Raw genomic sequence first — 22825 nt, 5'->3', positions numbered from 1 at the left:
AACTAGGATACTGTTGTAGTAGCCCAGGTGAGATGTCTTGACGGTCCTCAGCAAGTTTGAGAAGCACTTCTCAGAGAGTAGCTTCTACCACTATCTGCAAAGGAAGCATCAGATTAGGAGGTTCTAAGTCTTCGAAGTTCCTGAAAATCTGAGATACAAATGAACTTGAAAAGTCACATTTAAATGATGTTTTAGTCAGACTACCAAGAAACAAGAAGACAAATTTGTGGGATGTCTAAAGAGAGGCAACCTGGTGCCTTTGACAGGTAAGTGGGTTAAAGAGACACAAAGGAGGAAGTGGTGATAATTGTTTTAGGTTCAAAGAGAGTAGAGATACCTAACAACCAAATGCAGCATGAGAAACACGAGTAGAACACTAATTTGACCAAACCAACTATAAAAACTCATTTTTGGAAGATTTTTGGGTAACTTTGAATATGAACTAGTTATTGGAGGATATTTAGGAATTATTGATAATTTCATTAACTGTAAGAATGGACTTATAACTAAGAACCCATTGAGTTTTTCAAGGTGCCTTCCTAACCATGTAGGGGAAAAACAACAGTCATATGATTGGCTTAAGTCAAGTTGGAGTCACATTTTGGATTTTCTTGAGTCTGAATTATTTCTTTATTTTCTCAAATTTCAGTTGCCTTAGTTTCTCTTAACAATGGAAATTATAGTGCTTGTGGAAAATACTGTATACCTTGGATCTGCACAATCTTCTGAGAGATGATTAAAAAAAAAAACGTGTTGAGAAAAAAAGATGAGCTACTTAAGATGTTATGTATATATTCTTCCCAAAGGTTTAGCAGTGTGAGGAAGGAACCTCTTACTATCATCTTTAGGGAATGACATTCATATCTTTGTGAAGAAAGTTAGGGTAGTTTTAAATTAATAGGCAGCCTCTGCTCCTGAGTATTTTCCCTACGGAATTCAGTTGGCCCTGGCAGTGAAGGTGACTTCCTAGATGATCCTCCAGAATTTTCTACTATAAGGAGTTTTTTCTTTGGTTGTCTATTTATTTATTTATTTGGTATTGGGGATTAATTATAGGCCTCTTGCATATATAGCTCATGCTCTGCACTGAGCGACATCCCCAGCACCTCCTATAAAGATTTTTCTGTATGTGATCTACACCTTCCACTTCCTCTTATTCAAGAAATAAAATAGAATTACACCTTGAATTTTACATGCAAGTGTCGAGTTGAGGAGGATGGAGGGAGGAAGAGACAGACTGGTGGTTAGCAGAGAACACTGAGAAATCTAAGCAGAACATTGAGAACAGTAAGTGAACACAACAATCGAGGACCTGGCACTTGAATATCTGACCCTGAAGCAAGCAAAAGCAATGCATATCTTCTTGAAGATGATTGAAAGTTATTATTTTAAATAAATTGTACATTATTCATAGCTGCCTGAAAATCATATCTCTACTTTTCCTGGATTGGATCTAAGATCTAGTAGATGTTTTCCTAGAGGTATATTCATTCTTACACCATCATTCACATATTTTATTTTCATCTCTTGGGAGAGTCCTAATTATTTAACTTTTGGTTTTCCTTTTTGAGTTCTACATTAGGAAGAGATATTTAGGTTTCATAGACTTGAAGAATTATAAAGCATCTTCAAGGACATCTGGTCGGCCTCCTGTCCATTGCAGGTAGTCAACAGGTGATCAACCTCTGCTTGTACACTTCCTCCTGCAGAGAATTCATTAGTTAATCTCTCTCCAAGGTAGCACAGATTACTCACATTCTAGTACTCAGTGAACCTTACTACTAAGATGTGTCAAGCATGTGTGTTTTATGTTACATAGTCATTTTGTTATATAGATTTGTTAGATTACAACAACCTCTTAATTGCCTAATCTAACATATAGTGCTTAATCTTCTTCTTTTTGGATTTTTGTAGTATTTTACAGGTGTTATCCACTCCATCCTTCTTGAAATTTTCCTGCTTTGTTTGCTTTGACCTTCTTTTCTAGTTATCCTCTTTTCCAGTGTCTTCTTGGTCTCTGTGAAGGGTTCTTCATCTGAATACCCTTGATGTTTTGATATATGTATGTATGTGTGTATATATATATATATATATATATATATATATATATATATCTTCAATATATGTCTCCATCCTTGACTTGCCTCCTAAACAGAAGTCCTTTGTATATGAGTGTGTGCTGTCATTTTCATCTAGACTGCACAGGAACTTCAAATCTGAGTTTTCCTACATTGAAGTGTAGCCATTTTTCTTACCAAAATTCTATATTCTCCTTTTGGTCATTGGAACTTTGATCCATCCAAGCAAATAAATCTTGTTTTTAATTTATTTTTTATTTGTTCTCTTTATATATACATGACAGTAAGGATGTATTTTGACATATTATATAAACATGGAGTGTAACATATTCTAATTAGGATTCTATTCTTGTGGTTGAACATGATGTGGAGTTTCACTGGTGGAGTGTTGATATATGAACATAGGAAAGTCATGTCTGATGCATTCTACTGTCTTTCCTATTCCCATCCTCCCTTCCCTTCATTCCCCTTTTTCTATCCCATCTTTCATCATCTCTCTTTTGTTTTCCCTATATATCACTGCAAATTTACCTTCTCCTCTCCCAAAGCTAGTGTTTTAGTTCGGGAACCCATCGCTCTTCAGCTTTCCATTGCCTCTTGTGTCTCACTTCTAGTCTTTGACCTCTTCAGCCCATTTGCCATACTGTAGTATGAGTGGCTTTTCCAAAGTGAAATCTGTTCCCAAGGATGAAACTCTGCAGTGACTCCACATTGCCTCTGGGATCAAGCCCAGACTCCCGGCCATGGTCTATGAGGAAACCCCACATGATATGACCTCCACCTCCATTTCCAGCTTCACCTCTTCTCATTAAACAATGTCCCCTCTTCATTCTATCTGCCATTCCTCTGAATTCACTGGCTTCTACATGTGCACTATTCCTTTGCCAGAGTATTATATGGTGAAAAGATCCTTCTTCTGTAATGCTCACTCCATTGTAGTTTGTCTGCCTCATCTAGCTCCCTTACTTGCATCTGAATTTCTAGAGGTGAGTATACTAAGTCATGTTCTCATCCTAATGCATAGTTCAAGGAATTCTGGACTATTTATAGTATAGGAAATTCTGATTATTATGTAGTACTGTTTAGTTGGCCTTCTGTGGATACTCTGCAAGATTTAGTGTTCCCCTTCAAATATGCTACCCAGAAATTAACACAGTAATATATCTCAACTGATTTTAATGAGGCGGTATATCCACTTGAAAAGTCATCTCTTTCTACCAATATGGCCCCAAATAATCTAATAGAATGCAACCATAAGCCAGATGTGGTACCAAATACTGAAAATAAATTATCTTTCTGTTCCTCAGACCCATGCTGTGGTATAGGCAATACCATCTCCATCTCTGTATTATAGTTTAGAAAGCAGATACTTAGAACATGTGTCCTATATTCAAGCAAAGACCTTTTGGAATTGAACCCCACATCCTTATGAGTCTAAAATCCATGCTTTTTGTACTACCTAAACCTGCCTTTGACATTTTTCAGTAGTCCAATCTTATTTAAAACCTGGGATCCTGAAGTCAATTATAATCTACCATTCCAGCTTGCTTTCATTCAGTATTTGCCTGATTAATTATTTGAATCTGTGTGCTGGAGTTCACATTCATACTTATTAAAATGCATAGGACTCGATTTGTTTTTATTACTACTATTCTGATTTAATGACTTTGCAAACGAAGGGGATGACTCCTTTTATATGACTCAGTTTTACTGAACTGTCATCTCTTGGTGACCATGAATTGATTTCTCAAGTGGTCTCTTATCATTTACTCAATAATCCATCCTGGGATTCACATGAAAGCACCTTGGAGTATATCTGTTTCTTTTTCCTATTTAAAAACCAGGATAGATTCATTTTTTCTCTAATGGCAATTTAAAGATTATGACAGTGTTCTTGTTGCTACAGGGTTGTACCCTGCACGACAGAGATGAATTCCTTTTTATGCCTTTCCATTTGTATGGTTTTTAAAGAACATAGAGTAAGCGTTTTCCCAAGATACCCAAGAGGTCATACTTTCATATATGAAGGGAATTAAAATTAAGTGGCATGTGAATGGTTCTGCTCTGGAAATACTCATTAGAGCTTTGAAGTGTCTTGAAGAAAGCCAGTGTATGAAATACAAGCTATAGCGCAAAAGAGACAGGGGAAAAACTCAAATATGTTCTTAGTGAACATTCAGAGACTGTCTTTCAACTCTCAGTAATTTTGGAAATGATTAAAGTGAAGGTATTCCACCAAATGGAGCATCAAATTTCTTCCAAAGAAATGAAGTGTCAAAAGAGCTTTACAGGTTTTCAAATGTCTTTAGCACTGAAATCATCCCATTCTAAAAGAGAATGGGCAAAAGGAATCATATAAATGTCACTATCAAAATATCTAAACAGAAACTTACTAAAGGGAATATATTTACAAGGTTTAGGCCTGAAATATAGCATCTTTTGTACCAAATCAAGTTGTTATAAAATATTTTATAACATTCTCATGAAAATAAAGAAGATCAAATGAATATAGTTAATGATATGCTAATCAGGGTCTACTTAGAAGAACAAAACTGCCCAATAATTTCAAGTGGCAAGGATATATATATATATATATATATATATATATATATATATAGCAAAGAGAGGGAGAGAGAGATGGGGGATTATTAACATAGAATTACAGTCATGAGGAATTGTCTCATAGGAAAGAAAGAGAAATTAAAAATGTACAGGAGTCGGGGCTGGGCATGTAGTTCAGTGGATAGTGTTTGCCTAGCATATACAAGTCCCTTAGTTCAATCCCCAGCACCACAAAGACAAACAAACAGAACAAGAATACTGATATAGGGAGCATCCACCACTCCTAGGACCCAAACAGAGCACCTGAGGAAGAGGTATTCTGTCTACCCTCTCCCAGACAAAGATCCAGGCCTTTTTGGAGAGGTGTCACCAATAGTGCACAAGATCTCAGAGAAGTTCACTGACATCATGTAACACTGGCAGGATTTGCTAGACACCACCCTTTGGAGTACTGAGAGAAGCCATCTCCAAAGAGGTGCCATCACTTGGAGCTCCTTGCAGGCTACCCACTGGGTGACTAGAGAAGTCATGCCAGCCAGATGCTTGGCTGGTGTCACTCCTCCATTAAATTACCTGAGGGACATATGACAGGAAATACCATTCATGCCAGTTGGCTCTGATGTCTTTTGAGGGGAGAATGCACCTGGAGCTGTTTGCTGCTAAAAACAACCACAGACTCCTCAGGAGGCCAATGAAGTTTGCATATCAAACCAGGAAGACATACCCACTTCCTTCTCCAGTGTACCTCCAGCACCCTCCACCTCCATTACTGCAGGACACCAAGAGAGGGTGGATTTGGAACTGAAAGGCAATACATTTATAGCTGACATAAATGGCATCTGGGGGAAAAGTCCTCTTTGATATACAGACATAAAGTCCTAGAATCTAGTAACGGTTAACTATATTTTTCTTTTACTTTCTAATCATACTTACTTTATTTGGAAACATTTATTCACATTAAGTGATCAAAGAAGTCGGAAGCCCAATGCATTCTAGCTGAAAGTAACCAAATCAATTATAAATCAGAAATCCAATTGTAAATTATGCAGACCTTAAAAATGTATTGTAGTCTCGTGATAAATGTTTGTGGAAATTGAATTCAATTACATAGTACTTCATTTTAACTACTCTATATTTTGAAGATTTGTAACTCTAGTTTTTGTCATATCCAATAGGAATGTTAAAAATTTTGAAGATGAAAGGATGATCAGATCAATGTTCTTGTTAAGCTGGAAATGTTCCCGAGCACTCACTTGTGCCTTAACATCCACTAAAATCAGAGTGCTATGTGATATCAGTCTTGATCTTAAGATATGAGATGATAGTTGTTTGCTTGATCTTTGTGCTCTGTACTGACATTCATGCATAATTCTGATGGTTATTGAGAACTATCCTCACACTGGTTATCTGCAAACTGTATTTGTCATGGAACAATGAAAGTCCTTTCAAATACTGTCAGTGATAAGCCTCAAATGAAGAGTATTCTTTCCCGAATATAATTTCCCAGGTGTCCAATGTGTGAATACCCAACATAATGTCTCAGATCACCTGGTTATTGCGATTGCCTTTGTCATGGCTCTTGTTATATGGTTTAGTGAGGACAAAGCATTGTTTGTGATAATGGCTGGGTTGAAGCCTATTCTGGAACATCATCCAGTGTTTAACCAAATCATGTCTGATAGGAACACAGGCTAGTGGGAAAGGTAACTGAACTAGAGCCCATAGTTCATACCATTTTCCCAAACAAAGATCACATAGTACCCACTGTAGAAGATGTCAGCTCTTTAGCCTCAATAAGACCCTGGTTTATTCACATTTTTACTGAAGTTTGAGAACCAGGAGTCAAGGCGATATCATCGTCATTGTTACCTCCTCCTTCTTTCTCCTCCTCCTCTTTGTCCTCCCCCTTTGCCTTCTCCTTTTTATCCTTAGTAATATTGGCTAGGGTTGCGGCAGTGCTGGATAGTGAAGCCCAAGTATGTCACACTGCTATCAATTCACAGGGGCTTTTGTATTTATCAGGTACAGCTAGTAACAAAAGGCCAATTTTCGCTGCCAAAAGAAATTTTGAAAGGATATAGTGGTGAAAAAAAATAACTTAAGGATCACTGTTGAAAAGGAAGGTCCTGAGCATATGTCTGTCTATCAGGCACTGATTGATGGTCAGCACTCCTTTGAGTTAGCTCCAAGTTCGTGATCTATACCCACTTTTATGTAAGAGAATCTCCTAGGTGCAAACATGGGGAAAAAGGTTTACCAATAGGCTATTCTTAGAAATTAGTCAGAATGGATGTCTACTCTATAAGATTCTGACTTATTATCAAAGTTATACACACAAGATAACTCTAAAAAGGGATGACCTAAGAATTTAAGAAGTATTTGTTTGTTGTATTCTAAAATAAATCTTAGGGTAATAAGGAAACTTTCAAATTTTCTTAATCCTCAGCCTGAATATGCCAATATCTGCTTTTGGTACATTCCACCAAGCCTTAGAGAGATGGAAGAAGGACCAGAATTCTGGGAAAAACTCCATTTGGTAAGTAATCAGGAAATTATATTTTTTTCTTTCTAATGAGATAAACTCAATGCTCATGTCGGTTGATGCTATAGATAATTCTGTACTTGTTGTGGCCTCTTGAAGATTCCAAGAGGTGGCTCCTACTGTATTAGAAAATAACAACTTTTCAAATGATTCCATCTAACAAATCAACAACACTTGAGGTACATACTCAAATTCAAAACAAAATTGTGCTGTTTGCAAGATGAGTGGAGAATTAGTTAGAAGTTCTGTTTCCCACGGAACTTCAGAAAATGTGGTCTGGTAACAAACAAGACAAAGGTGAAAGTTGTGTGATGAACAGCTCCTGGTCTCAGCTCTGCGGGAGCATCTCAGTGATTGCTGCATCCCTTCAGTTGGAAATAATGTTAGAAGTCTCAATCTGACATCCTTTCTAAGCATTTGTCCTCTTCACCAATTAAGTCCTGTGCATTATACCCAAGAGGCTCCCAGGAAGAAAATGAAAGAAATTCCAGGAATGGTTTTCAGTTAATGACCCAACAGAATGTGCTTAAAAGTGTCTCCAAGCCCAGCTGTTGAAAACTGAAAATCTAGAATGGGGAGAAGCCCAGACTCCAGGGCGGGCTGTATCTCATCCACACCTTGCCTGTCGTGCCTGTAATCCAGAATCCAAGAACTTTGAAGTCTCATGAGCCAGGACTACTTGATCCCACCCTGCTGCAGTATGAACATAATGTATGCTGAAAGTGAATTTGAGAGTTCCCATAGGGATGTTGTAGCATCAGAACTCAAGATGGTTTGGTACCATTAAACCTAAACCATCCCTTATCCCTGTGTCTTCCCTCCCAAGCCACGCAGGAGACTCCATGCCCTTGGTTAGTAAAAGGCTCTGACTTGCAATCTGCTTCCTCTCCTCAGTGGAGAAAACAATAATTATTTTAATAACTTTTATAGTGATAGCCCTCCTACATGCCCTTTGAAGGAAAGGACAGACTTATCTGTCAGGCAACAGTGCACATTGACTGAGTGCTCACTGGGTTATGCTCTGGAGATACAAACATCAAAGAACTTTGTCTCTGCCCTTGAGAAGTTCATGTTCAAGGAGGGAATGAGTAAAGAGACAACCAGTAAATGGAGATAAACTCTGTTTGCAGTCAAAGTGGAAAGAACATCTTCCTCAGCGTGCATCCCTAGAGCTGTGTCTTAGACAACACATGGATGCTAGACAAAGAACAATTGTAAAGGCATTCATGCCCAGAAGAACCACAGCACAAAGACCCAGAGGTTCAGGTGGGGAGGATGGGGTTCAACACCACAGGGGTGCATAGGAGAAGTGATGGGAGAGGAGGAGAGCAGCAGGGTTATGGGGCTTTCTCTTCCAATATAAAGAGCTTGGAATTTTTGCCCTGACATTAAGAGAAAGAATATCTTGCCTTGCCTTTCAGCCATGTCCATCTCTAGTCTTACCTGCTGCAGGTCATTTTCTGTTTCCTCATGATGCATTACACCTCCTGCACTAGGACATAGTAGATGACTAATACATATTCCACCTATTATCAAACCTGAGGTCAGGCAGCAAAAATGGGGAGAGGTGGCTGTTGTTACCTGTGTCTGGGCCTAGACAAGCACTTCACTATCCATTTCAGGTGGTTAGCATAGTCCTCGGGATTTGTCTTGTATTTTTGTCACACAGCACAAACAGGAAAGTGCTCAAGAATACATTTCAGATGGTAAGTAATCCATAAAAAGAAGCAGGAACTGGACAATGTGAGAATTTAATGGTGAGGTTTAGAGGCACATTTTTCACTTTGATAGAATGCGACTGGTGATTTTTGACAGGGTGGGGAGAGAAACTGCTTCCAGATGAGAAAGATATGATTGCCATCTTTCTCACTAAACTAGAAATAATTTTTTGATTTCTAAGAAAGCAAATGGACAGTGTGTTTTTTGTGTTTTGCTGACTCAGTAGTATTGCACAGGTAAGGATGAAAATGAGCAGATCATTTCATTGTACCGGGGGATATTTTTCACTCATTATGTTACTTTCTATTTTCAGAACATTTGGAATTGAAATGATTTGAAATGAGAGAATTCAAAATATTATATACTTTTTAAACTTAATTGGAGATCAAACATGAATTGAGACATTCTCTTTTATCTCTTCTCTTATGTGGTTAATACCCAATCTTCTTATGGTTCCTATCCATCTTTCCATTTTGGAAATACTTTTCTGCCATTTTAAACCATCTTTTCCTATTGTCTGATCTAATATTATATAATTTTAATCCTCATGGATGCTTTTGATTAATAACAAGGTATGATGCACACAAATTATTGTTGTTCCTCAGGTTCTTAGTTTCCTATTATTGTCTTTCTCTGTGTGGGTTCATATGCATGAATGTGGCAATGTGGATGTGAGGTATCTATATCTATTGTCGATCTCTATGGTTTTCTGCTTACTGTAGTACAAGTATGTGATCTATAACCTGCAGTGCACTTAATGCACACTTGAAATTTATTTCAGGATTTACTTTGGATGGAGAATCACAAACAAATAAATAAACCCAATAAGGCTTTGCCCCTTAGATTCACACTAGTGTCAGGTTGTGCTGTCAGATTTCGGAATCACTGGTTGTGATAAGTCTTCCCTCTGGCAGGAGAAGGGGGGAGGGATTATTTGATAATGAGTTTGAGTTTGGAGTGTTGGTGTACATAAATGGGTGTGTGTGTTTATGAATATGTGTGCACATATGTGACTGTTTTTGAGATCAGTCACTCTGCATCTGATACCTTGACAGTTACTCTGTGACACTATATTGAAGGATATTCAAGCCCTGAATTCCAGTGACTTCTCTTCTTAAGATGTCCTCTCTGAATGTGTTTCTTTCTGATTCTTTTAGGCATTATGATATCCTAGATCTTCATTAGTTCCCTGTTTAGATTGTATTTGCCTCTTTTCTGGTCCCTTTGCCTCCTGCCATGTTTTCTCCAGTTCATTTTCTTTTAATTTTTAAATTTTTGTTCTTTTTAGTTATAAATGACAGTGGAGTACAATTTGACTTATTCATACAAACATGGAGTATATCTTATTTTAATTAGGATCCCAGTCTTGTGGTTGAACATGATGTGGAGATTCACTGTGGTATATTTATCTATGTACACAGGAAAGATATGTCGGACTCGTTCACTGTCTTTCCTATTCCTGTCCCCCTCCCCTCTGCCCACTCCCCTTTGCATAAGCAGTTGAACTTCTATTCTTCCCCTCCTCCCCTTGTTGTATTTTAGCATCCACATATCAAAAAGAACATTCAACCTTAGGTTTTTTGGAATTACCTTATTTCTCTTAACTTGATAGTCTCCGGATCCATTTTATGGCAAATGTCATAGTCATTCCTTTTTTTTTTTTTTTTTTTGGTTCTATGGATTGAACTCAGGAGCACTCAGCCAGTGAGCCATATTCCTAGCCCTATTTTGTATTTTATTTAGAGACAGGGCTCACTGCATTGCTTAGTGCCTTGCTTTTGCTGAGGCTGGCTTTGAACTCGTTATCCTCCTTCCTTCGCCTCCCCAGTCAGTGGGATTACAGGTGTGTGCCACCACGGCTACCATAAAGTCATCCTTTTCCTACCTGAACCTTTGCTTTATCTTCACTCTCCTGCTGGAGGACTCTGAATTGCTCCTCATTCTTTGAAGCAGCCATTTTTAAACCTGTCAGACCCAATGACCACTCTTCATAGTAAGTAATGTTCTCTTTACCCTCCTAAGATGAAACCAATAGAAAATATGGTTTACTTATATACATAATTTCATAAATACTGTATAAGACCTATTATGCAGTATAAAGGAGAAATCCATTTATAATAAGAATGCTTTTCATCACATCAGTATTTGAGTATGACAATATCACAAGACATGTAGAAGTAATAAGATTCTTGTACATATTCTTAGAATTAGTGAGTGTAAACCATACACAAATGCAACCTGTTGTAAGTGGGTGATGTTGGTGATGCAAATAACAAGAAAGGTGTGGTGTGGTAATGGTAATATAATTTTCAAAAATGGTGCATAGGGCTGGGGTTGTGGCTCAGTGGTAGAGGACTTGCCTAGCATGCATGAGGCACTGGGCTCAATCCCCAGCATCACATTAAAAAAAACTAAATAAACAAAGGTAAGATATTAAATATTTTTAAAAATGGTATACAGATCTTAATAAAACTCTGAAGAAAATACATTTCCCACTGCTTTATGTGGTAGTAGAAAACAGTGGTTTAAAAAAAATAGATACAGAGTATTTGACATTGCATGGAAAACAGAGTTATCTGAAGGGCTTGAATGATTATAATCAGGGTTTTCATCTCCTGCATTTTCAGTAGAACATTTGAAAGCTGGGCAAGTCCTGGGCCAGTTCTTTGCTGCTCAAGGTTGCCCTACACATTGAGGGCAGCTGGAGAATCTGATCTCCACTCACTGAATTCCAATAGTAATCCCCAAACATCATGAAAATAAAAAATATTTGCACCTATTTTCAAGATACTGCTTACAAGTGTAGTTACTATCCCTTGAGAACAACTGGTCCACATAATAAAATCTAGTCACCTCTGCTTGGCATCCAAAGCCCCCATAGTGGTCCTAAGGTACATTCCTAACTCAGTCTAATGTCACTTCTAGTATTGAGATCCCTGTACTAAGTAAATGACCAGAGAAGTTTCACTGATTTGTCTAAAATGAGGAAACACATTAGGAACTAGGTCATGATACCTTTCACTAATTAAATTGGCAAATAACTGTACTTCTTATGGTTGATGAAAGTCTCAGTGGATTCCTATACGCTACCTATGGGCACATAACTTTGTACCTTTTATTTTAAAGAATAACTTTATAAAACACATTACATGCTTTGATTTTGCATATATTTTTCTTCCAAAAATTCCACTTCTACAAATTTATTCCTTTGAATAGTTATAGAATTGTGAGGGGTGAAAAGCTACTCAGAAGTTCATAGCTATTATTTAAAATAGCTAAATTTTAGAAGTAACTAAATATTCAGCTATAGGGAATTGCTTAAATTTTAATAAAGAATTTATACACAAATTTATAGTGTTCAGACAATTGGTATTCCATTCCACAGCAATATAGTCATAATATATCATTGCTGGGAAAAAAAAACAAGTTATAAATCAGCCAATATAGTATGATACCAATTTGGAAAATTATGTGCATATATACATAATACATAAATACATATAAGGGGCTGGGGATGTGGCTCAAGCGGTAGCGCGCTCGCCTGGCATGCGTGCGGCCCGGGTTCGATCCTCAGCACCACATACCAACAAAGATGTTGTGTCCGCCGAGAACTAGAAAATAAATATTAAAAAATAAAAGAAAAAAAAATAAAATAAAATAAATACATATAAAATACTCTGTGCTTGGATTAAGGGCAGATAACAGACATCAAAATATTTTAAAGACAAATTTATATTGCTTTTTCTTTTAAAATTTTTATGCAACTTCCTAATTTTCTACAATTAATTTATATTACTTTTTTGAAAATAGTAACAAAATACTAATAATACTGTAGAAGTGTACAATTATTGACCCAGAAAGCCATAAGTTTTATTTTAAGCAGAAGCTAGCTAGTAGTTAAAGAACAACTGTGCCTTTTCTTTTATATTTGTCTACATGTATTACTTTATAAACACAGTATGTGCATTTAAAAAATACACACAAAGTTTTTTATGTGTAAGTTTGAGATTTTTAATTTTTAAAAGACATTCTCATCTTTTCTCCTAGAAACACAGGAGATGGTCTACTTTGGAGACCATGATTAAACAATATTCAATCAATATGCTTACTATTATTTTTTTCTCATGTATTTCCCCAGCTATAACATATAGTTGACATCCCTTTTCTCTTCTTCTCTTTTGATCTTGACCTCCATACTTTCTCTGCATGAATCTCTCTCTCCATCCCCCTTCTCCCTCTACGTCTGTTTCTATCTCTGTCTCTACCTCTGTGTCTGTCTCTGCCTCTACTTTTACCTCATTTACCACAATGTGTGCACCATCTGCACTGGTTTCAACTTCAGGGTCATGGCTCTGATGGTTCACAGTGAGATCTCCTGGTTTCCTAGGAATCCCTCAAAGCTTCAGGCATCGAAATAGAGCTGTACTTTACATGCTAAAGCCACAGCCTAAAATAAGTTTGTGCAAGATTGTTTCTTCCGAAGCTGGTCCACAGTGATCAGATCTTGAGGATGCGGATGCTGGAATGGAATGTAAAGATAAATTGGATGCATAAGCTCCACAGATGTAACTGAAAATTCTATTAGTTTGTTTTGCTTCACCATTAGTCAATGTTTGGAGGCAGATTTCCTCTTTTGTTGGCGTTTCATAAATAATTCTACTTTATACCAAGAAAACTTACTCTTGAAAGTACTTAACAAGCTGTCATTTTTTATTCTTGCATGGTCATTTGAACCTTTTTTTAAAAAAAAAAAAAATCTGCTGACGTGCAGATTTGTAACTAATGCTGGTCATTTATTATAGGCTACTTTCTCCTCCACAGTAAAGGAAGAATAAATCTTTTAGAATCCACTAGATGGGTTTGTTGTTTTATTGCTTGTTTAATAATATAGCTTGATATTATATTCCAGATAGCTTTAGAGAGAATTTTGTATTGTTACTGACAGGCTTTTGATTGACAGTTCTTGAAGACAAGACTACATGATCTGGGCATGGTCATTGCCTCTATAGAAGCCTCACAGATGTACAAACAGCCACTTCTTGGGATTGTAGGCAGGATGTCAATGTCCCTTGTCTTGCTCCATTCATTTCCTGATTATTCTTTTTCACTTTCAATGTCTGGACTCCTCTCTCCTCTCTGACATGTATAATGCTTTCTGCTCTCTTTGGTGTGTCTCTGCATATTGCTGGTGTGTATACATGTGGTTCATAAAAATTTCGAGAGCTTCTGATTCTGATTGAGAATTCCGATTCTGATTTGTTTTTAATCATCATCTGTGATAATGGTATGTCCAATCTCTCATTTTTGGATTATGTACTGAAAAAGCCATGTTTATCTAAAAGTATGGAGGAGCTTAAAAATAATAATTAAAAAAAATAGGTCTTTTAACTTTTTTTGACATATAATTAATAATATAGTCTTCAAAAATCCTCAGCTTTTTAGTGGATAGACCTCATTTTTAAGCTGACATTGCTTCAAATTTCATATTTAAGGAGAGTCTAATCTAGAAGTTCCATTTAAATCAAGAGTTTCTGGATGTGACTTGTTCTGCTGGTGTCTGGGATATGATTTCAAAAATGCCTAAACAGTGAATTTCCTACATATTGCAAGTACTGTACTTTTTTCCCATGCTATTAAGACCTGAGATGAAATACCTCTCTTTTGAGTAGTGTCTCAGGTAGAGATATGACTGTGCATAGCTTGTCAGACATGGTAGTTATTATCAGTTTTGTTCAGGTGTCATTCTGCATTTAAAGGTCCAAGAGCCATGGGCTGGGGATATAGCTCAATTGGTCGAGTGCTTGCCTTGCATGCACAAGGCTCTTCCCACATGAGAGTGGCCTTTGTAAATCAGCTGGAGAAGCTGGGGTGTCTCTTTGGCTGAGGAACAGGGGTACTCCCAGTGTTTTGTGGCTTTTATGCTCATCTTTATTCCCTAGTGTTTAGTCACAGTCTAAGTAGCTACTCCAATGAATTTATAAAATTTCAACCAAACAAACAAACAATAACAACAACAACAACAAAAACATTCCAGCAAAATTCTTATCGATTATGCATTTACAACGGGGAAAATTCACAGCAAGTTTTCTATTGTATTTAACAGCATCTTTCAACACACAGACAATATACGTTTTATTTTGTTGTTAGTATTAATTCACATATTTATTTACTTGCTTCATTGTATTGCTTTTTGACCTTTAAATATTTACAAACACAGAAGATTTTTTTCATGAGTAATGACTTAATTCTTCAGGAAATAGTCAAGTACAGATGTCCTTATTTAAAAAATATTTTTTTTTTCTTTCTTTTATATATTTTCTCTCCTGAGTTTAATAGCCTTCTCTCTTTTGCTTCTGTTGGACTATTCTAATTACTGGGGGAGAAGTTCTCAGCTTGGCTCATCTGTTGAAAATTAAAATTGAGCAGAAGGAAGCTGTCTGAGGCTGATCTCATGGTGATCTGAGGCCCTTTCTTTAAAGAAGGGTTTCCTTGTAGGTGGCCTCTTGGGCTCATGCCCACTGAACAGTGGTTCAGTCGTGAGTGGCCAATCCACGAGCACCCTCCGTCACAGTGATGGAAATGAGGCTAAGGAACACTGCTACAGCTGCATCTTACAAACATCATTTTGTCCCTTGGGTCTGCCATTCTACACATGTGCAAGGTGGGACTATACTATGCTCTGTGCCCAAGTACTGTAGGCCTTGTCTGTAGCATTTGTATATCAATCATATTTCAATCTTCAGTTTCTTTACTCTGTTCACGTCATTAAGTCCAACTGAAATAATTCTGAATTTTCAAATATAACAGAGTGGTGAGGATTGAGGAAATGAAGAGACTTAATTAAATGTTCATGTAACACTTACCACTGTGTCCCTGAGTATAGTGTCATTTAGCTTATTCACTCAGGAGTTGCAAACCCAAATTTCTATAGAAGCTGAATCTATGGGAATGTTGAATCTATGAAGAGGTCGATGTAATACAATAGGGATTAGACTGTGGTAAACTGGAGAGAACTGGCCCAAGTCAAGGGAGCAATCTCTACACAGCTCCTGGTAATGACTGCCATATGGGAATGAGGGTTTGGTTGCCGGTTCTTCTCTTTTAGAAGAAGCTATAGTTACAGAGACTATGTGAACTGTCTTTTGATTTTGATGTTTTAAATACTGGAAAATATTTTTTTAATTTATATATCTGGCAGTGGTATTTCAGGCTTTCCATCAGCTTTTAAATTTCACCTAAATCGTCATTCCTCAATTATCTGTCTCCATGCCTGTGACCCTGGACACTCCTAGACATGAGGGTGTGTCACTTCTTTGTTTTCCTGCTCTGAGGGACACCTGAGCTCTGTGTCATCTGCAAGAAAGAGAAAACTGTCACCTGCTGTCAGATCCAAAAGAAGGTATTTTTAGGACTGTGACCTTGTGGCAAAGGTGACAGCACAGTGAAGATACATAGATGAATTTTCTTTCCTGTGTTTTCTCCTTTTCCATCCTCAGGGCGAGGCAGGGCTTCTGGGCACGAAGCCCCTCTTAAGCCTTGCCTGGCCTAGAGTCTTCCCTCTTCCTGCCTTTTCTGAAAGCCTGAGCTGACCCGGGAATGTAGCATAGAGGAGCCAAAAAGATAGGAACAAGGGAGGGGGGAGAAATTGCCCTTGAGCTGAAGGAGAGCAGGAGACAAGATCTGTACAGGTGGGGATCATGCCAGCTTCTCTGCATTGGGTGTCCTGAGCAGGTACTTGTCCCCATCTCTGTGTTCCAGACGCTGGAACTTTTGCCTATATCTTTGGTAATGGCACAGCACAGCCACAGTGTGCCAAGAAATCATGTTGGTCCAGATCCTAGTTCAGTGATAACAAGGAAGCACCAACAACCTAAACGTTCGCCTTGGCTAAGAGCCTGTAACCTCTGCAGGACCCCCGGTGCTATGGGAGCCATAATCATGACAGAGGTTGACTTTCAACCTGGCCTAGTAGGACACAGGCTTGAGATTGGATTTAATTTTATTTAAAGGAAATAAAGTATGATGACATTTCTTGCACACCTGAGTTTATGGAACAAAATTCATACCCACAGCACAACCATTAAGGAAATTGCTCTGGACTTGATGCAGTATTTATTGTTGCAAAATAAAGAATGGACCCGGTGCTGAAAGGAAGAGAAAAAAAAAGACTTTTTTTTCATTATCTTTGAAGTTTCTTTGCCAGTGCCAAACCTGCCCCCTGGTGGCCCTTCTGCTCATTGCTCCTTTCATAGCTGAGAACTGATGGAGTAGATACCCACCCAACAAATACTGTTACAATGTGACAGAATGACAGCATCACGACTGTCAGGCAGCACAGTCTTCAGACCCAGAAAGGCTCACCTGAGGAAGACATTCTCCAAGGATGGAATTGTTCCTGCTTAACTTTGAATGTGCTTTTCTTTCTTTCTGCATCTTCTCCTTGGAGGTGGCTGTCCCTGTCTCCACAGTCCACTTTCCCACACATGCCTTTGGGGCTGACTTTCTGTTCAGGACCTCATTCCAGCTGCCATCACCACTCTCCCCTCTCCCACCCTCCATTCTTCTCTCCCTTCCTCTGTTTCTCAAAGTTTCACTGTTTTTCCTCTACCATATTGCTCCCCTCCATCAATAAGCATGTGCAGGCTTTGACCAAGGACAGGGTTACATGATTTCCCCTTCATATTTTTTCCCTCCAGCCACATCACTGTCTCTTGCTCCATCCCATTGGATGGCACTCCAGAAAAGCTCAAACCCTCTCACCCTGGCCAACAATCCCTGTCACAGTGTCTCAAGCTGTCCCTGTAGTGGTGGGTACTCAGACCTCCCCCACCCCCACCCCGTATTTTGCCATTGTAAACAACAGCAGATAAACATCTTCATGGTCACATCTTTTGTTGCTTTTAATATTCCAGAATGTAATGTGCTCAAAGTTTAATTGCTGATTTATGAAAACCAGTGTGATTTTGAGTCTGATTATGGCTACACATTACTAATTTTAAAGAAGTTTATATCCGTTACAATACCTCCAAAATGAAGTAAAGACTGAATTCCATTTAACCCTGGAAAAATTCTGTTAAGTTTGCTTTACTCACATTGTATTTGCATTTGTTGATGGGCTGAACAATTTTTTTTTCTCTTTTTACTGATTTTTTTTCACATTGTACCTTTTATATTTTGAGCTCTGATGTTTTCTTATACATTTGAATGAAGGTATATATCGTTTGGGTTTTAAAGCTCTCTTTGTCATGGGGAATACAAATACTGCCCTCAGAATAATGTCCTTTTTATTTTAGTCTTGCTGTTTTTTCATTGTACAGAAGTTTTAAATTTTTCATGTATTCAAATCTGTCAGTCTTTCCCTTCATGATTTATTCCACTGCTTCAAAGCTGAAGTGACTGTTCTTTCACAAATCTGATAAATATTCTATTCCATCTCCTGCTGATTTTTCTGTCATTCAATTTTTGTATTTAACTCCTTAATCCATGCGGGGAATAATTTTGTTTACTTTGTCAAGTACGCATATCACCTGGTTATTTCCCCAAATTATTCGCTAGTTATTCCACTTTGGTTTATTAAGTAATTCTTCCTGATATTTTTATTATGAGAAGTTTGTGTTATCATGTGTTACATTTTTAAAAACACTATTCTATTTCTGGATTTTCCAATCTGTTCTATTGATCTGTGTTCCTGTTTTTGTGCCAGGAACCAAAGATTTTAAATGGTATTGCTTTATAATATGTTCTCAAATCTAAAACTACCCTCCTGGCTCTTTTGAAAATTAGCATTCTTTAATAGGATATATATTTTTTTCATTTTAAATGTCTTTTAGAACCTTTTCCTTTTCTTTCTTCCTTCCTTCCTTCCTTCCTTCCTCCAATTTTTCTTTCCTTTCTTTGTATCTTTTTTGAGTTAAAAAGAGATCTTAAGATTTTTAGTGATTTAAATGTAATATCTTTGTCACTCATTGGCTGTGTGACCATGGACATGATGGATAAGTTACTTAAACCTTCTGTGCCTCCATAAAGTTCTCATCAATAATATGAAGGAAGTAAAAGTATCTGTTTTGTAGTATTTTGATGGGGATTGAATGGGAGCAAAGTGCTTAGCACAGTGCCGGGGACAGAGTAAATTCTGGATAAACATGAGCTCTCATTATTATGAATCCTATTACTTCACCTTTGTAGGACTTTAGGAACCTCAAGTATCTTTGTGGCACTTTTCCTGTCCCTCTCCAAAGTGCCTTATGCACTGAGGCAATAATAAATCTCCTAAATGTAAACGCTCATGTTTCTCCTTTGCCCCATAAGAAAGAGTCCATAACCATTTAGGGACTGATCTCATTGAATAAAACTCTCTCACCTATCTCCTGTTAATCCTCATCCTGTCCCCTGTACTCTAGTCAACTGAGTTACCTGATCTTGTCTTCCTATGGAAAAAAACAGCATACCACTATTATCAAAAACATGGATATGCAGTTAGAAAAAAAAATCCAAGTTCAAATCCTGGTCTCTCCACTTATTTATCCCTTTGGCACAACACCTTACCACCCCATGCCTCAGTTTTCCTCATCAATAAATTCATAGTGCAGTGCTGGGGCTGGGGTTCAGTGGTAGAGCGCTCACCTCGTAAGAATGAAGCACTGGCTTCAAATCCTCAGCAACACATAAAAATAAAATACAGTGTATTGTGTCCACAATATTACATATTCTTTAAAAAGTATCAGTGCAGCTTCAATATCCTTTACCCAAAATGCTTGGGACTGGAAGTATTTCAAATTTCAGAGATTTAGGGATTTTGGAATATTTGCCTAGACGTCACTGGTTGTGTCTCCCTAATCAGAAACTCTGAAATCTAAAGTGATGGGGGTGATTGTTGATCTTCTTGCCTTCTTGCATCTGCTCACAGTGTTCCCCTTGTACCCTGGTGTTTTGCCTCCCTGTCCTACTACCTCTTCCTTCTTTAATACTTACCTAATATGCAATGTTGTCCTGGAGGCTACACACATAAACACGCACACACACACACACATATTTATACACATACACTGATGAAGGCACTTGTAGCTTTCAACTTCGTATATAGGCATTTTTATGTCTGACCATACTTCAAAATAGACTGTCAGTCCTTGGCTTTCCCAGGAAATATTTACTGAGGTTTGATTGTTTGTACCCTTTCCACAAACTGCTGTGATACATCTGCTCCCCGTGAATTGGCCCCTAATATAGCAAGATTTGGGTGGGGGAGGTTGAAACTATGGTGACGAACTAGACATGAGAAACAGACAATGAGAAATTACTCCAAAGAAGAAACTTCTAATCATCTCTGGCGGGGAACTGACAAAGAGATAGATGGTCCGAGAGACAGAATTCTCATTTGAATCTGTGTGTGTGTGTGTGTGTGTGTGCATGCACACACATACAAACACAAACACACACACACATATTGAATGCCTATGGAGAGCCCCCCACTTTTCAGGATGCTTGGGTCACATCCTCGTCTTACAACATTTTCTAATAAAGTACTCATCCAGGGTCTTAGAAAAATGATAACTAAAGGCTAAGGTTTCACGAAAACTTACAGAAAAGACAAGAAACTAGCTACACTGAATGTCTCTTCTTCAGTTTGTGCAGAAGAAGCTGGTTTTCAGCGTGTGATGCCGCTGAACTGCAGCTTTATTTTTCTTAGACTCATGCAAGTGTAATCTGACAGAAATGTTGCAAAACCAAGTTTGATTTGTTTCAGTCTAAACATGAGAATCTATCAAATCATGTCTTAGAAATTAGTTTCTATTGCATATCTTCTTATAGTTTGAGCAGAGGAAATACCTTGGATCTGAATTCTCATAATTCTATAAGAATTACATCCTTCATATCCTCAGTTATTATTTAAGACAGCTAAATTTTGAAAATTGCTTAAAGCAGTTTAATTTTTAATTATTTTTTGGTACAAAGTGTAAACATAAAATCGCTTTTCTGGTAACTTCATTAAACATAAATATGAATATATCAAATATAAATGTGATATATAAATTTATGTACCAAGTATAAATTTACTTTGTAAAATATTTACTATATTAATATTTTCTGTGCTATTATCATAAAATTAATAGTGAACACAATATTTTTAAATCCTACTTTTTAAAGTTTAGTTTAATAAGAATACCCTATAAAAGTTTGGTACTTTTTGTTACAAAGGAAAAAAAATCAATGAGAAAGTAATTGTTTTTACTTTATTGAACTTATATTTTCCAAACATAGATAACCAAATCTTCACCATTTAAAAAATATATTTTCTGATACCTTCTGATTTCTTCACTTCACAATTTAAAAATCTCTGGTCAAAAGCTGCCAAAACATTTTACCTATAAAATATTTCACATATTCATATGTATACATGTAAGTGTACGTACATTTATATACATGTAATTGCATATATAGGTTGAATATGTATACAAATACATATATTTGTACACACAAAGATTTTTGGTAGAAATCAGAGGGTACAAAGTATGTTGAATAAAAAGGGCTCATAAGCTTATGAAAATACCTTTTTCAAAATTTCTATTGTCAGATTTTTGATCAGTCTATTGAATAGACCTCAGGCGTATGTTGTGTGTTTTTTAATATATTGGCAATTCAGAAAAATTGCATGAAAACTTTGAACATAGTCCTATTGAGGACTCTTATATTGAAGTACAGGGTAGAAACTGCCATAAACCATCTCCACCTAATCCAGTTGCTTCTAGCACTGCCTCTACCCCAGGCCTCTCTTTCCACACTGTTAGAGGACCATGTATAATCAGCTGCAGAATCATATTATCTCATTGTCTAAAGAACTTTCAGTGCTTTCTCTGCAAGTGCAAGCTTCTAAGCAGGGCAGGAGAGGCACCTGGCAACAGTGACTTTGCCCCACCTGGAGGCGCGCCTTTCACCTGTGCAAGTCACATGGTGTTTCAGATTCCTGGGATCTGTGCACCTCACATTCAGGTACTTTCTTTTCTTAGAATCTCACTGGCCCCATCTTCCCTAAATACTGCAGATGTGTAATACATGGTCACATGCACATGTATACAGCTTCACATTAAAAGTCTTGTGACACACAGCATATTCATGGGTGGCACCTGTTCAGCATTAACTTTAAAAGTACTAAATGCGGGTTTGCCCGTAATTGGTGGTGATGCCAAGGGAAGGGTGTGCACTATTGTGAGGACAGTGCTCCAGGTGATTTTGTGACCTAACTGCTGGTATAGTACAGTCATTTTCTCTCCACATTCCCTGGCACACAGACACCTCTAAAAATCTCATTCCAGTCCCCTTTTGATCACTGTGGTCTTGGTATAGATCTTTTCAACTGGGTAAAATTTGGTGCAGGCTCAAAACTCATTGGGTAAAAAACAAGGGCTAGGCACGGAGTAAGGACAGGGAGCTTACCCCTTCATTAAACATAAATACGAATATATCAAATATAAATGTGATTTATCATGTGATTTTATGATTCCATATTCTGTATCTTAAACTATGCTTACACTGCATCTTTATTCATGGAAGATTCAGTTACTCTGAATTTCCAGTTGTCATTTGCGAGCACACACACCAAATCTTATCTAGATCAGAAAATAAAGAACACCATGAAGTAAAAATAAACATATAAAACCCCATGTTGTATAGGTAATGGAATGTGAAAATAAATGTGTGGGGGGGGCGCGTGTGTGCTAACACTGAGGGCCAGGAAGAGGACTTAGCCTTTTGTTTTGTCAAACACCCCACATATATTTTGTAAACTTATTGTTCATGCCTATAGTTAACCCAATAAATATATTTCAGTCAATTTTATCTCAGCACCTGAGTAAGGAACTTTGATAGGCTCTGGTTGCCTGTTCCCTAGAGGCTATGCTCAGAATTCTCATTGCTACCCGTGAGAGAA

At 37.4% G+C, this 22825-nt stretch overlaps 1 protein-coding gene across 2 annotated transcripts in view; it reads left to right on the top strand.

The window, feature by feature from the left end:
* Positions 1-22825, top strand: part of Gadl1 (glutamate decarboxylase like 1) — a 163316-nt gene that overhangs the window by 103363 nt on the left and 37128 nt on the right. For both annotated transcript variants that reach the window (XM_026406172.2, XM_026406180.2), the window contains exon 14: positions 7087-7176. In XM_026406172.2, coding sequence (XP_026261957.2) covers positions 7087-7176 — 90 coding nt within the window. The remainder of the gene's footprint in view (positions 1-7086; positions 7177-22825) is intronic.

This window comes from Urocitellus parryii, chromosome 3, assembly GCF_045843805.1.
Source record: "Urocitellus parryii isolate mUroPar1 chromosome 3, mUroPar1.hap1, whole genome shotgun sequence".
NCBI classification, from domain to species: Eukaryota; Metazoa; Chordata; class Mammalia; order Rodentia; family Sciuridae; genus Urocitellus; species Urocitellus parryii.
Note: the sequence above shows the minus strand (reverse complement) of the source record. Positions and strands in the feature narration are given on the sequence as shown.